This window comes from Carcharhinus amblyrhynchos, chromosome 9 (assembly GCF_965287045.1).
Source record: "Carcharhinus amblyrhynchos chromosome 9, sCarAmb.v2.hapA, whole genome shotgun sequence".
Classification (NCBI taxonomy): domain Eukaryota; kingdom Metazoa; phylum Chordata; class Chondrichthyes; order Carcharhiniformes; family Carcharhinidae; genus Carcharhinus; species Carcharhinus amblyrhynchos.
The window spans coordinates 48,707,523-48,721,723 of NC_137332.1; the positions used below are offsets into that span (position 1 = coordinate 48,707,523).

The 14,201-nt window shown below is 40.2% G+C and overlaps 1 protein-coding gene across 1 annotated transcript in view; it reads right to left on the reverse strand.

Moving 5' to 3' along the window:
* Window positions 1-201: 201 nt before the first annotated feature.
* Window positions 202-14,201, reverse strand: part of LOC145347776 (methylcrotonoyl-CoA carboxylase beta chain, mitochondrial) — a 53,152-nt gene continuing 39,152 nt past the window's right edge. Inside the window, exons 9-13 of the mRNA XM_080195574.1 lie at window positions 11,616-11,772; window positions 10,103-10,225; window positions 6,358-6,500; window positions 3,898-3,979; window positions 202-1,895 (exon numbers count right to left, since the gene is read on the reverse strand). Of these exons, the coding sequence (XP_080051700.1) occupies window positions 1,812-1,895; window positions 3,898-3,979; window positions 6,358-6,500; window positions 10,103-10,225; window positions 11,616-11,772 (589 nt within the window). The 3' untranslated portion in view covers window positions 202-1,811. The remainder of the gene's footprint in view (window positions 1,896-3,897; window positions 3,980-6,357; window positions 6,501-10,102; window positions 10,226-11,615; window positions 11,773-14,201) is intronic.

The window sequence follows — 14,201 nt, forward strand, 5'->3', positions numbered from 1 at the left end:
GCGCCCAAAACTGCACACAGTATTCCAGCTGCGGCCTCACCAATGCCCTATACAGCTGCAGCAAGACCTCCCTACTTTTATATTCAATCCCCCTCGCTATGAAGGCCAGCATCCCATTCGCCTTCCTGACCACCTGCTGCACCTGCAAGCTGGGTTTTTGCGACTCATGCACAAGGACCCCGAGGTCCCTCTGCACCGTCGCCTGCTGCAGTTTTTCGCCCCGTAAGTAATAGTCCTTCTTACCATTCTTCCTACCAAAGTGGACCACCTCACACTTGCCAACATTAAATTCCATTTGCCATTTCCTGGCCCATTCGTCCAGCCTATCTAGATCCTTCTGCAGACTCTCCACACCCTCCACACAATTTGCCGTTCCCCCAATCTTGGTGTCATCAGCAAAACTTCATATGTTTACAATTATTTTGACACAATTTTCTCCCCTTGGGCTGTGGTATCCTAGATATGCTGACTACCCTTGAGTATTTCATCCACATTGTCATTCTCTAATATTGAACCTGAAATGTGAGTGTTGGCAGTCTATTTAATTGTGACTCAAACATAAGGCATATCACGGTGTAGTGGGGCTGTGATATCAATCCAAAGGTCATGAATTCAAACTCCACATGCAAACTGTGAAACTGAATTCAATATATCTGATAATTTAGTGGGTTGACATTAGGAAAAATGGCCATGAAAATTTCTAGGCTGTTGTAAAATCCCAACTGATTCGCTAATATTGTCATAGAAAGGAAGTTATTAACCACTATACAGTACGACTTACGTGATACCAATCCTACATTACATGATTGACTCATAATGCCCTCTGCAATGACCTAACAAGCCACTGATCTGTCAGTGCAACTAAGAATGGATTATCCATGTCCAGAATGAGAATTTAAAGAGAAGAGCCAGTTATGTGAAAAACAGCAGGCATGAGACAATGCCTTCACCAGCGAAATGGAGGCAATTAGATGGGGGAAATAGCATGATTAATGTATCTTTTAGAAGAATAATAGCCTGTCCTATGATTCTGGCGTTGAAAGTTCCTTTCTCATTTAGTTCATTGGTCTGCACAGCTTTGAACCACAAATGAAGTAACTTAACTGTGAATATTGCAGGATGACTTTTCCTTTCTGCATTGAAAAATACAGAGTTAATTTAAACCTGAAATACCCGGGTAAAACACTTTACCAGGGCAATGATATCAATTACTGTTGTCTCAGAATCTCTGTCGTTTGCAGCATCATTACAAATAATCAAACGAATGAACATTTGGAAAATGCCTGAAGATATTTAGACAGGCAGCTTATCAACTCGGGTTAGTTCACTGTCTTTTCATTCGTGATTCTCAGGTTTAAATTAATTCAGATGATTGTGGGTTTCTTCATTTAGATCACTCTGTGCAGCAGGAGATGTTCTTTTGAGGTCAGACAGCACACGTTGTTAATGCATGTGATGCAGCTGAGTGCAGTCGCGCTCTACTCAACAATGTATTTGTACCAAGCGTTGCCGTAGTCAAAGTGAAAAATGCTTCCATTCCCCAACACTGAAATCTTGAATTCAGTACTCCAGTTGTTGCTGCATGTTAGGCATATGTTTTCCAGTAAACAAAAATAAATCCTGTAGAGTCAAGTTGATTTGTCTATTTTTAATTTGGTACTTAAGAATATATTAACTGTACATGGCCTTTCAGAATACTGAGCTTGCTGTGCCATATTTAATAGAAATATACTTTCAGTCCACTTGTTTTGGTTTTACTGCAGCCTCTCATCTTTAGTGGTTGAGTTGGTGGATCATGCTAATTTCTGAGTTTAGATTCTCAGAACAGCACGTCTTTCTGGTTGTGAATGAAGCCGAGGTTTCTGTTTGATGATATCTAAACACTGACCTAATACCTGTAATAGACAGAAGCTCACAGTTACATTTGATGCTCAGCAGCACAGTTCTACATTTGTTCTGAAGTCTTGCAGTTAATTATTTATTAAGAAATTCTCTTTTCAAACATATTCAAAAATATTCTGAGAACACTGGTTTAGATCAGCTATATGGACTCAGAGCAAAGCTTTAACTTGATTTTTACTGGACAATATGAATTAGCATGCCCCAACCATTAAGCATTGAGTAAAGGTCTCAGTTCACTTATCATAGATGCAAAGAAAATTAAGATGTTTTAAAAGGAAACAAATGAGCACAGAGATTACACACCCCACCCCTTGCAAAAATGTTTCCAGATTCTTATTTTTCTCTCCTGACTTTGACTTTGATACTTCCGCTGACCTTCTCCATAACCATATTGCTTTTTAGTTCAGTTGGCTGGACAGCTGGTTTATGCAACACGAACAGCATGGGTTCAATTCCCGTACTGGCCGAGGTTGTTCATGAAAGCCCGCCTTCTCATAGAAACATAGAAAATAGAAGCAGGAATAGACCATTCAGCCCTTCATACCTGCTCTGCCATCCATTTTGATCACTGCTGATCATCAAATTTGATATCCTGAACCCACCTTTTTCCCCCTTCTGATCCCTCCCCACCACACCACCACCCACGCCTCATCTGACAATCTTGCCATTCATCAGTCTGATGAATCTTCACTGCACTTTCTTGGTGGCTAGTATATCCCCTCTTAGAGAAGGAGATCGATGCTGCACACAATACTCCAAGTATAGATTCACATGGCCCTGTGCGGCTGAAGTAGGGCAATTGTGCTCCTGTATGGAATTCCTCTTGCAATGATGGCCAACGTATGATTTGCCTTCCTAACTGCTTGCTGTGCCTGCAGGTTTGCTTTCAGTGGCTGGAGCATGGATAGAGTACGAGCACAGGGGATGCAATACTCAGGACAGCACTAGGGGAGCAGGGGCAGACCAGAAGCTTGAGGGGAATAGAACATGCCTCTAAACTCTGTTCATTTGTTTTCTCTTGACCACAGTGCTCTATGCAACTACACACATTACTCAATGTAAGGGTGGCCATACATGTTGGACCACATGGAAAATCTGGTACCCAGTTTAAAAGCCATTGATCTAAGAAGACGAAGAGCAATGCTGCTACAACTGGTCCCCACTGTTTCAGAATAAGGGGAGGAAAAAAAATCAGGTTTCTTAGGTGACTCCTGTCAGTAAGCGCATGTATAGGAGTCTGGACAAGGGAATCAGTTTGATAACTTGTTGAATCACATTACCTTGGCTGCCATATAATGACTGGCTACTTGATCGCAGGAAGGCTACTAGTACCCATAGTATCATACCAAAACATGACTCTGTGCCATCAGAATAGAGGAGAGGGGGAAACAAAGTCAAAATACATATTGTAAAATTCTACAGTGATTTCTTCCCAAATGAGAGCTCAAGGAGAGATTTACTCCAGCTCACCAATGCATGCTTTTACATCTGTGACATAGATGAAGTCACATTAGAATAAAAATATTCAGTTTGGAAAAATAGTCTCTAAAGGAAAGCAGCTCAGCAGATGCTACCTAAATAAAGCCTCATAGAAACACATTTTGAGTTGATGATTTTATTAATCAGACCATTGTAAACTTCTAAATAGGAGATCAGTACCCCATTTTACTACTTGGTACTCACAAATAAAGCCAGAAGCAAAGAAATGACCCCAGAAATGAGGTATTCTGAGGTTTTTGGCACCCATGGGAATGTATCGGGAATAAAGGGGAGAGGACTGGGGAAAAAGCAATAAGAAATAAAAATAGTCGTTTGGTAGTACTTCTCATGAAATATAAGTTGTTGTTGCCTTTACATTTGATATTCTTGTCAATTGTTCTGATAAGTATAAGACAAAAAGCTTCAACAACAGGTATTTTTTCAGCAGTACTTAGGAAATAAAAACTCAACTGGACAAACATCATACAAACTACAGCGATTGAAAAGTGAATTTACCATTCGTGTGTCTTTAGGCAGTATTACACCATCATCCCAAATCCTGGAAGAGGAGTGAAAAGCACAGCTCTCATTTGCTAGCCTAAAAAGAAAAATGATTTGGTTTAAAACTACACAAATATTTAAATCAGAAATTTCTATATTAGTTTGAACACAGTGTAGAGGGAATATTTTTATAGCATCTATTGAACGTTGAACTAATATTTCTAAAATCCATTAAAGCAATAGAAAGTTATATCTCTTTTTTCTAACGATTTGCAACAGTTATTTTATACAGTTCAAACTTTAAGGCTATTTACATAAAACTAAAATGTAGCTTGATGATCACATTAAATTTAATTGATTGAAATTCAAATTTTAAAACTAGTTTGTCCACATGTAATTGTGAAATCTGTCTGCTATTGTTTTGATGACAAAATGTATGAACAAATTGAATTCATCAATAAATATTAAGGTTCCATTTTTTTGTCTGACACATCCATAATGAGTTTATCAATAGATAAACCAATTAACTCCCAATGTTAGCTTTAGGATAAACAATTAGGTTTCTTGATGACTTAGTATGTTTATCCATGACTAGCTGTAGTAGGCACTGTTAGGCCTCCTGTTTAATGCTTGATCTTTATGTGCTAGTTAATCACCAAAGGCATTGGTAAGAGCATGGTAGTATGAAAATACTAAAAGAAAAGTAGGAGGCTATTTTGTCCATCAAATCAGTGCTGTCTCTTCCCTCATTTTTCCCCATATCTTGTAGTTATTTCCTCCTTCAATTTTGTATCCAATTTTCTTTTGACAGCTATTATTTAAACTGCATCCATCACCCTAAACTGTACGTTGTAAATTTTAACTTCTTGTTGCATAAAAAAGATTTTCTTCATGTTACCTCTGGTCCCTTTACCAATCACCTTAAATCTATGCTGTCTGATTATTGTCCACAACTGGAAACTTTCTCTTTATTGATTATCAAAGTCCCGCATGATTTTAAACAATTCTATCAAATATGCTCTTGGCATTCTCTGGTCTGAGAAGTAGAACAACCCAGCTTCTCCAGTCTATTCAGACAAATGTAATCTCCCATCCCTGAATATATTCAAAGTAAATCTTTTTCAAAGCGATATGAGGTCAGAGGTTTGCTGATGATTGCACAATATTGAACAACATTCATGACTCCTCAGATACTAATCCATGTCCACAAGCAAGACTTGGAAAACATTCAGGCTTGAGCTGTAAATGGCAAGTAATAATGCTGCACACGTGCCAAGCAATCGCCATCTCCAATAAGCGAGAATCTAACTATCACTCCAATGACACTGAATGGCAGTCCCATCAGTGTATTCCCCGCTTGGTACTATATTGTCACTCCTTCACCGTCGCTGGATCAAAAACCTGGAACTGCCTTCCTACAATCACTGTGAGTGTTCCTATAACTTATAGGCTGTAGCAGTTAAAAATACAGCTTACCACCACCTCCTCAATGGCAATTAGGAATGGGCAAAAAATACTCATTTAGCCAGCGCCACCCACACCCCATAAATACATTTTTTTAAAAAAGTTCCAAGTCAGATTAATGAGTGGCTTGGAGGGGATCTTGCAGGTGATGGTGTTCCCATGCATTTACTGCCCTTGTCCTGCTAGGTGGTAGAGGTCACTGTTTTGGAAGATGCTATGAAAGGAGCCCTTGTGAGTTGCTGCAGGATAGGATGCTTTGTCAGAGAGTTTGTGCAGACTCAACGGGCAGTATCCCATCCTTCAATCATTTGTTGATATCACATGGAGTGAATCAAATTGGCTGAAGACTGACATCTATGATGATGGGGACCTTCAGAGGAGATTGAGATGGACCATCCTCTTGGCACTTCTGGCTGAAGATTGCTGCAAATGACTTATCTTTTCACTCATCTGATGGACTCCTCCATCATTGAACATGTGGATAATTGTGGAGCCTCCTCCTACCATGAGCTGTTTAATTCATTCATGGCTGCATATAGCAAGACCGTAGAACTTTCCACTGGTTATGAAATTGCTTAGTTCTGTCTTGCTTGTTGCTTATGCTGTTTGGCCCACAAGAAGGCAATTAGGGATGGACAATAAATGTTGACATAGCCAGCGGCTATGAATAAGAAAAAACTCTCCTTTTTAAGAGGTCCAGACTAGCTTTAAGTGGTGTTGAACACTCCTTGGGAAGGAGTTCAGCTAATCAACAGCATGCTTAGGCCTGTATGAACGCTAAAATCATTGGATCTGGCAAGCAGTATGAAGATGCTGTGCTGCCTAGATTGCAATCAATGGCTACAAATTAATGGCACATCACAAAGCTCCACCAGTTTTCAGTGGCTATTGAGTTTAGGCCCAATGAGTCATTTACATACATTAACATCACCTTTCCAGTATAACTACCAATTTCGTCCTCTTGTAAGGTAAGGAATCATTTTTTCTTTACTCAAGCATCACAATGCTAACCTTTCTTTCATGATCTTCATCTGTGCCTCGTCCTGGATTTGTCCTTCAGATTCCTGGATCTCTGAGAAGTAATCCGGACCAACTAGTCCAATCCTGGCACTGGGCCATAGAAAAAGGAAGTTTGGATCAAATGATCTACCACACTGAAACATAAATAAACTCCACTTAAACATTATCCATACATGTCCGAGTCTACATAATGTGCAACATTATGGCCACCAACACTATTTTCTCAACTGTAACTTTCCATCTGTTAATGTTCAAGTTATGCTACTGTGGAAACCTAAGGCAGACACAATATTTTAAAGCATTTTTAGCATTGAATTAATTACCTGAAGTTTCTGCACAGATTTTCTCAGACAACTGTTTCAGCAGAACCCCAAGAGAATTGGCACTGATAATCATTTACATCATTCCTCCTGGCTTGCCACTGAACTTACAGTGGGAGATCAGGAAAATCATAATGGAAGTTTTCTGTGAATATATTGAGCAATGAGAAATAGACAAGGCACCGGGAAGCCCTTTTAAAATACCTCAACATCTAAGGTTGGTGCCAGTCATTGTAACATAAGTTTTGTTATTCCAACTTCCCAATTTGAGCTGCTAGTGGAAAGCTATCAAACAAAGGCTCACAAGGGAAGGAGAATCCATTGGAGAGATCCAACTTGGACAGTCCTTGTATGTCTTACCTTTTTAACCAAAGGGCAGCACTGGCAAGAGGTACTGGGCTAATCGGCTCAGAAGAAAGTCAGAAAATGAAGACCAAAATGCAGAAAATATAACCAAAAGCTGACTTTGTGCACTTTAAACTGAAAGATTAAAGTCAACCTTTTGTTTTGATTTATTATTGTCATTTGTATTAACATACAGTGAAAAGTATTGTTTCTTGTGCACTGTACAGACAAAACATACTGTTCATAGAGAAGGAAACAAGAGAGAGCAGAATGTAGTATTACAGTCATAACTAAGGTGTAGAAAAAGATCAACTTAATGTGAGGTAAGTCCATTCAAAAGTCAGACAGCAGCAGGGAAGAAGCTGTTCTTGAGTCGGTTGACACGTGACCTCAGACTTTTGTATCTTATTCCCGATGGAAGGAGGTGGAAGAGAGTATGTCCGGGGTCTTTAATTATGCTGGCTGCTTTGCCAAGGCAGTGGGAAGTACAGACAGAGTCAATGGATAGGAGGCTGGTTTGCATGATGGACTAGGCTACATTCACGACCTTTTGTAGTTCCTTACAGTCTTGGGCAGAGCAGGAGCCATACCAAGCTGTGATACAACCAGGAAGAATGCTTTCCATGGTGCATCTGTGAAAGTTGATGAGACTCGTAGCTGAAATGCCAAATTTCCTTAGTCTTCTGAGAAAGCCTCATTTCCTGGGATGCTTGAGAAACTTAGCCAAGATAGCAAACTGGCAATTGCATCCTCCAGCTGCCAATGTGTTCTGATCCCTCTGCCAAAAATTTCATCAGAGCAGCCCAACTGGGTTTGTCCTATCGCTCTGCCTGTCTCTCTCACTTTCTCTCCCTTCCTAGGCAGGTGCATGTCCAGTAGACAATGCTTCCCATACCAAGAATAAGACCATGAACTCATCAGAGTGAGGAACTGCAGATGTAAATGCACATTTCCTTACATTATAAGACAATGGGTTGGCATTCCTATGTGCAGCATCAACTGCCCACTTCCCAGTCTAACGTTGTAACTCAGCGAGTTGCTCAAGATAGGGTGGAGAGGTGAGCAGCATGCTTAGTGAGAAAACAAAAAAAAATTAAGGTTTCACCTGAGCAGGTCTGAAAAAGTTACAACTGAAAATTATGATGTTGAATACATTCACTGGATGTACCACTAAACTGGCATGGCATCGAAACAGCCTGGTATCACTACTTGCAGCCTTTGGTACAGTTTCATTGGTACCAAGTTCACAAGCAGTAATTCAGTACAAGTAGGAATAAGCACCAAATTTTCTTTTGAATGTAAGCTGGCATTGAGGCCAGAAAGGGAAGTTGCATGGTATGCCCGGAATGTTTGTTTGTTCTGAGGGACTCTACTGGCCTCTTCAAAAGGCCGCCTGCCTCCAAAGAAAATCACTGGTTTGTTTGCAGGATTCCGCTGGACCTTTCCCGCAAATCAGTAATTTCTGATCAAGGACAATAGGTTTGTTATGTACAGTGGGGCAAGAACCGTAGCCAGAAATCTCACCTCATTGTTACTCTTACCAGAAATGAAAGTTATTTCCCTACTTTGGACTACCAAAAGAGGCATCATGAGCAAGCTCAATCATTTGCACTATCTTAAATGTGTGCACTTTTCTGTAGGAGCCATTGAATAAAAATCAGGAGCAAGGGTTCATTTTTACCCTTCTAGCCTTGGGACACTGAGTTCCACTCAATCCATTACCAAAGAACAGCTAACTGAATGTCGATCATGCATTGGAGGCAGAGAGTGGGGGTCAATGGGTGCTATTCGGATTGGTGGTTGGTGACTAGTGGAGTGCCCCAGGGGTTGGTGCTAGGGCCTCAGCTATTCACCATTTATATAGATAATCTGGAGGAGGGAACCGAGTGTATGGTGTCAAAATTTGCTGATGACACCAAGATTGGTGGAACGGCAAATTGTGCAGAGGGTGTGGAGAGTCTGCAGAAGGATCTAGATAGGCTAGGCGAATGGGCCAGGAACTGGCAAATGGAACTTAATGTTGGCAAATGTGAGGTTGTCCACTTTGGTAGGAATAACGGTAGGAAGGACTATTACTTATGTGGTGAAAAGCTGCAGCATGCGATGGTACAGAGGGACCTCGGGGTCCTTGTGCATGAGTCGCAAAAACCCAGCCTGCAGGTGCAGCAGGTGGTCAGGAAGGCAAATGGGATGCTGGCCTTCATAGCGAGGGGAATTGAATATAAAAGTAGGGAGGTCTTGCTGCAACTGTACAGGGCACTGGTGAGGCCGCAGCTGGAGTACTGTGTGCCGTTTTGGTCGCTGCACTTACGCAAGGATATTTTGGCCTTGGAGGAAGTGCAGAGGAGGTTTACTAGGCTGATTCCGGAGTTGAGGGGGTTGAACTATGAGGAGAGGCTGAATAAACTAGGCTTGTACTCGTTAGAGTTTAGAAGAATGAGGGGAGATCTCATTGAGATGTATAAGATGTTGAATGGGATGGATAGGATAGAGGTGGAGAGGCTCTTCCCGCTCAGAAAGGACAGTAGGACTAGAGGCCACAGCCTCAGGATAAAGGGGGGGCAGTTTAGAACGGAGTTGAGGAGGAACTTCTTCACTCAAAGCGTGGTGAATCTCTGGAATTCTCTGCCCGTTGAAGTGGTGGAGGCTGCCTCGCTCAATATTTTTAAGACGCGGGTTGATAGGTTTTTGATAGGCAAGGGGATTAAGGGTTATGGGGAGAGGGCGGGAATGTGGAACTGAGCCACGACAGATCAGCCATGATCTTATTGAATGGCGGGGCAGGCTCGAGGGGCTAGATGGCCTACTCCTGCTCCTATTTCTTATGTTCTTATTGAATCTGGGATTGCATGATTTTGTACAGCTGAGCTATATATTATGCAATGCCTATCGTCAACTAAGCTACTTGGGTTCAGGTCCCTATCTGACCATCTAGAAACAGAATATATCAAGCTAATTAGATTGCGCCCTATGTCGCCACAAGATAAAACAACTCTCAAAAAATAATGACTTTCAAACAATAATTATCTTCCACAGTACAACAGTCAAAAAAGGGCATTTTTAGAATGTACCATTGGAAAACTTTCACCACCATAGGAGCCTCCAATTATGATGGTTATCTTGGGAACAGTGGCACATGCCACAGCTGCTATCATGGAGCCTTGGGCCTTAAGTTGGTTTGTAATATCTTCAGCCTACAGAGGAAACCATAAGGAGATTTACGGAATTATATAGTGCACAGGAATCAACAGCATTCTTAAAATTGAAACACTACTTTCAATGTTATTATTTTCTGAACTTCCAAATATACAGCAAGAACATGTATATTTTTGTTATTGTGAAAAGAGTGGCATCTGTCATTGTTTTAAACACTTTTAAATATCTCAACTCAAGGGGAAACAAACCCTGAAATTGTGATGAAACAGATGCATTTGCTGTACTCTTTACACCAAGGTGATTCTTGAAACATGACCATTCATTACTAAATACTATCACTGTGTGAGAACTAGCCCAGGTTTCAGACTGATCAGAAGCTCAGAATCAGAAGCTGCTAGTCACAGAACTGTTCACCAAAGGGATCGAAAAAAAAGGTCCTACCCCTTCACCATCACCTCACTTGATTCCTCCACTGTTGCTAAGTTATCAGACGGCTTATTTGACATCCAGTACTGGAAAGTAGAAATTTCCTACAATTAAATACAGAGAAAACCAAAGTCGCTCTTTCTAATCCTTACTTCAAACTCCATTACCGAACTACTGACTCCAGCGTTGTCCCCAGCAACAGACTGAAATTAAGTCAGTCTGTTTGCAAATTTGGTGGCACATTTGATCCCGAGGTGAGCTTCCAACTTCATATTTGTGCCAGCACTAAGACCGCCTATTTCCACCTTCATAACCTTGCCCGACTTTGCCCTTCTCAGCTCATCTGCCGGTGACACCCTTGTTCATGCCTTTGTTAACTCTAGACTTGGCTATTCTAATGCACTTTCATCTGGTCTTATTCTACCGTCCACAAACTCATGGTCATCCAAGGTCTGCTGCTCATATCTTAACTCGAGTTAATTCCTGTTCCCCTATCACCCCATGTTCATGGGTCTACAGTTAAGTAACATCTTGACTTTACCTTTGTCTCAAATATATGCATTTCCTATATTTATTAAACTATTCTAGAGGGCAGAGGTGCAAGAACTTTACATATAGGTAGAAACATTACCTTTGTCTCAAATATATGCATTTCCTATATTTATTAAACTATTCTAGAGGGCAGAGGTGCAAGAACTTTATATATAGGTAGAAACATTACCTTTGTCTCAAATATATGCATTTCCTATATTTATTAAACTATTCTAGAGGGCAGAGGTGCAAGAACTTTATATATAGGTAGAAACATTACCTTTGTCTCAAATATATGCATTTCCTATATTTATTAAACTATTCTAGAGGGCCGAGGTGCAAGAACTTTATATATAGGTAGAAACATTACCTTTGTCTCAAATATATGCATTTCCTATATTTATTAAACTATTCTAGAGGGCCGAGGTGCAAGAACTTTATATATAGGTAGAAACAGAAACTCCCTATTACCTTGGATAATGTTCCAGCCATGGTTACATTTGGTCTTGTATTTTGAAGAAATATGATAGGAATATCTCTCTGGTCACAAAGCTGCACAAAATGGCTGCCTTTTAGTGAGGCATTATGAGTAAGTTCACCATTGTTAGCCACAATTCCAACAAGATGACTGAAAAGAGAAAAGTCAGCAACTGTGTTTACAGCCTATTGTCACAATATGTGCAAGTAATCTGCATAAGTAGCAACACTCGGAAATACCCAGTTGTAAAAATACTGAAATTTTAGTGACATAATTACACAGAGCAAAAATATTTGGTGATACAATAATTCTTTCTATACATTATCAAACTGATTTATTTCCTCCTGTTCAATAATCTCTCATAGTCTCTCCATCTATCCTGGAAACTAGCTTTTTTTTTAGCTAAGATTCAATGTATGGCAGCAGCTGTCCTGCTCTGGCTATTGTTCATGTGTGTTCCTAGGCAGTGAGCTTAGCGACTTATTTGATTGTGTAATGCATCAGAAGAAAGGAAGATAATGTTTACCCAAATATTTCCCAGGTAGCATCACTATATACTAATCAGGAGTGGAAACCTAGGTGATTTTTCTCCCCTGCCTTAGGGCAAATTATAAACCCCCAACCTATCACCAGCTGAAATCAGTTAACTCTGCACAGACTGATGAGGGATCAGAGCTCTGGTCTGTGGTTTAGCACTATACCTTACAGTTTCCATTCTTCTTCCAGAGTAGAAAGATCCCTGGAAGGATCTCTATCGAAATAGCAAAGACAGAAGACCTGTAAGTGTACAGAATGTATTACAGCAAGCACAAAAACTTTTAAATTGTTTAGGCTCACAAAACCCAAGCTATGGCAAGGGAAATGTCCGTGGTTTCATTCTTGACCAGTTGTGACTAATGGTCTCTGGATTACTGGGCTAGTGAAAGGACAATTTGCTGGGGATCTAGCTAATTTTTCAATGCTGTGCAACCACCAAGCAACCTAAAAGTCTCCATGCAGGCCATGCACTAGTACACTCCTTTAAACTACCATGTGTGCACAGCCATGCAAAGTGTTTAAAAGGACCACACACATAAATAAATCATACTCCCTAAAAAGAATTGGAGGGATCGTTGGTCCCAGCCTCAACTACTTTCCAGTGATCCCCTACTTTGGATGTCAAATGAGAATAGTTATGAGGTTAACCATGAGACCCTATAGTCACAGAATATACAGCAGATTCGCAGCCACCTGTACAAAATACTGATAGTTGCTGCTACCCACAGAATTGTAGCCCCATCAAGATCCAGCATAATTAAGAGAAGGGGAAAAATTGTAGTGGGGAAAAATTGTAGTGAGAAAAAAATCAATAAGAATGAATGAATAAATGAATTTACATTAATAGCGTGTTTCACAACCTCGTGACATCCTCAATCATTCTACAGCCAATAAAGTACTTCTGACACGCAGTTAATCAATGTTATATGAGAAAATTGTGGGAGTCAATTTGGGCAAAGTAAGGTTTCACCAACAGCAATTAAATACATCGTCACACCATATAATTTTTTTTGTGCTGTTGTTTGAGGATAAATATTGATCAACACACCAGAAGAACTACCCTGCTTTTCTTCAAATTGTATCATAGGATCTTTTACTTCCATCTAAAAGGGCAACCACAATCTTGGTTTATCATCTCATCCAAAAAACTGCATCTCTGACAGTGCCTTGAGCATTGCATTGAAATGTCAGCCAACATTAAGTGCTCAAGTCTTCAGAACGTGGCTTGAATCCCAGACCTTCTGACACAGTGGTGAGTGATACCACTGAGCCTAAGGCTAATATTCAATAGTACTAAAAGGTCTTTGCTGAAAGTGATATAACTTTTTACTTTGGTTATAATATTCACAATAACCTTAATCCAGTCAGCAAACTGGTTACGCAAAGAGCTCAGCGTTACTCAACAATGCAGCATCATTGTATTTACATGTCTACTAATACAAATAATTCTAAAGTGATTAAACAAAGCTTCAATCAGAAAACACAGATTTAACTGCAGTAAGTGGGTGTTTACAGTGTAAAGATTTCAGCCACAAACTAATTCCAGTGCTGTGCCACCTGTACAAAACATGATTCTCGTATTTTTGCTTTTTTGAATCATAGCTCTCAAAACAGTGTGTTCTGTCAAAATTTAAGGAGTGGCATTTACTTTGCTGAAGCCCAATACATAACAGACTTCAGGAGCACTTCTTACAAAATCCAACTAAATGTCAGCTTTCCTGATCTTCATATTGTGGCATTATAGAATGATACAACATAAGAGATTGTCATTTGCCCCAATTTACTTGTGCCTGCTCTTTGAAATAGATATCTAATTAGTACCATTTCTATGTCCTTTCTCCATTGCCCAGCAAATTATTCCCAATCAAGTATTTATCCAATCCCCTTTAGAAAGTTCTTATCGAACCCGTTTTTGCCACTCTTTTGGGCATGCATTCCAAATCACAACTTGTTGCGTAAAGAGAAACTGCCTCTAGTTCTTTCGGCTGGAGACTTGGGCTGAAAGATGGGAGATGAAATTTAACCTGGACAAATGTGAAGTG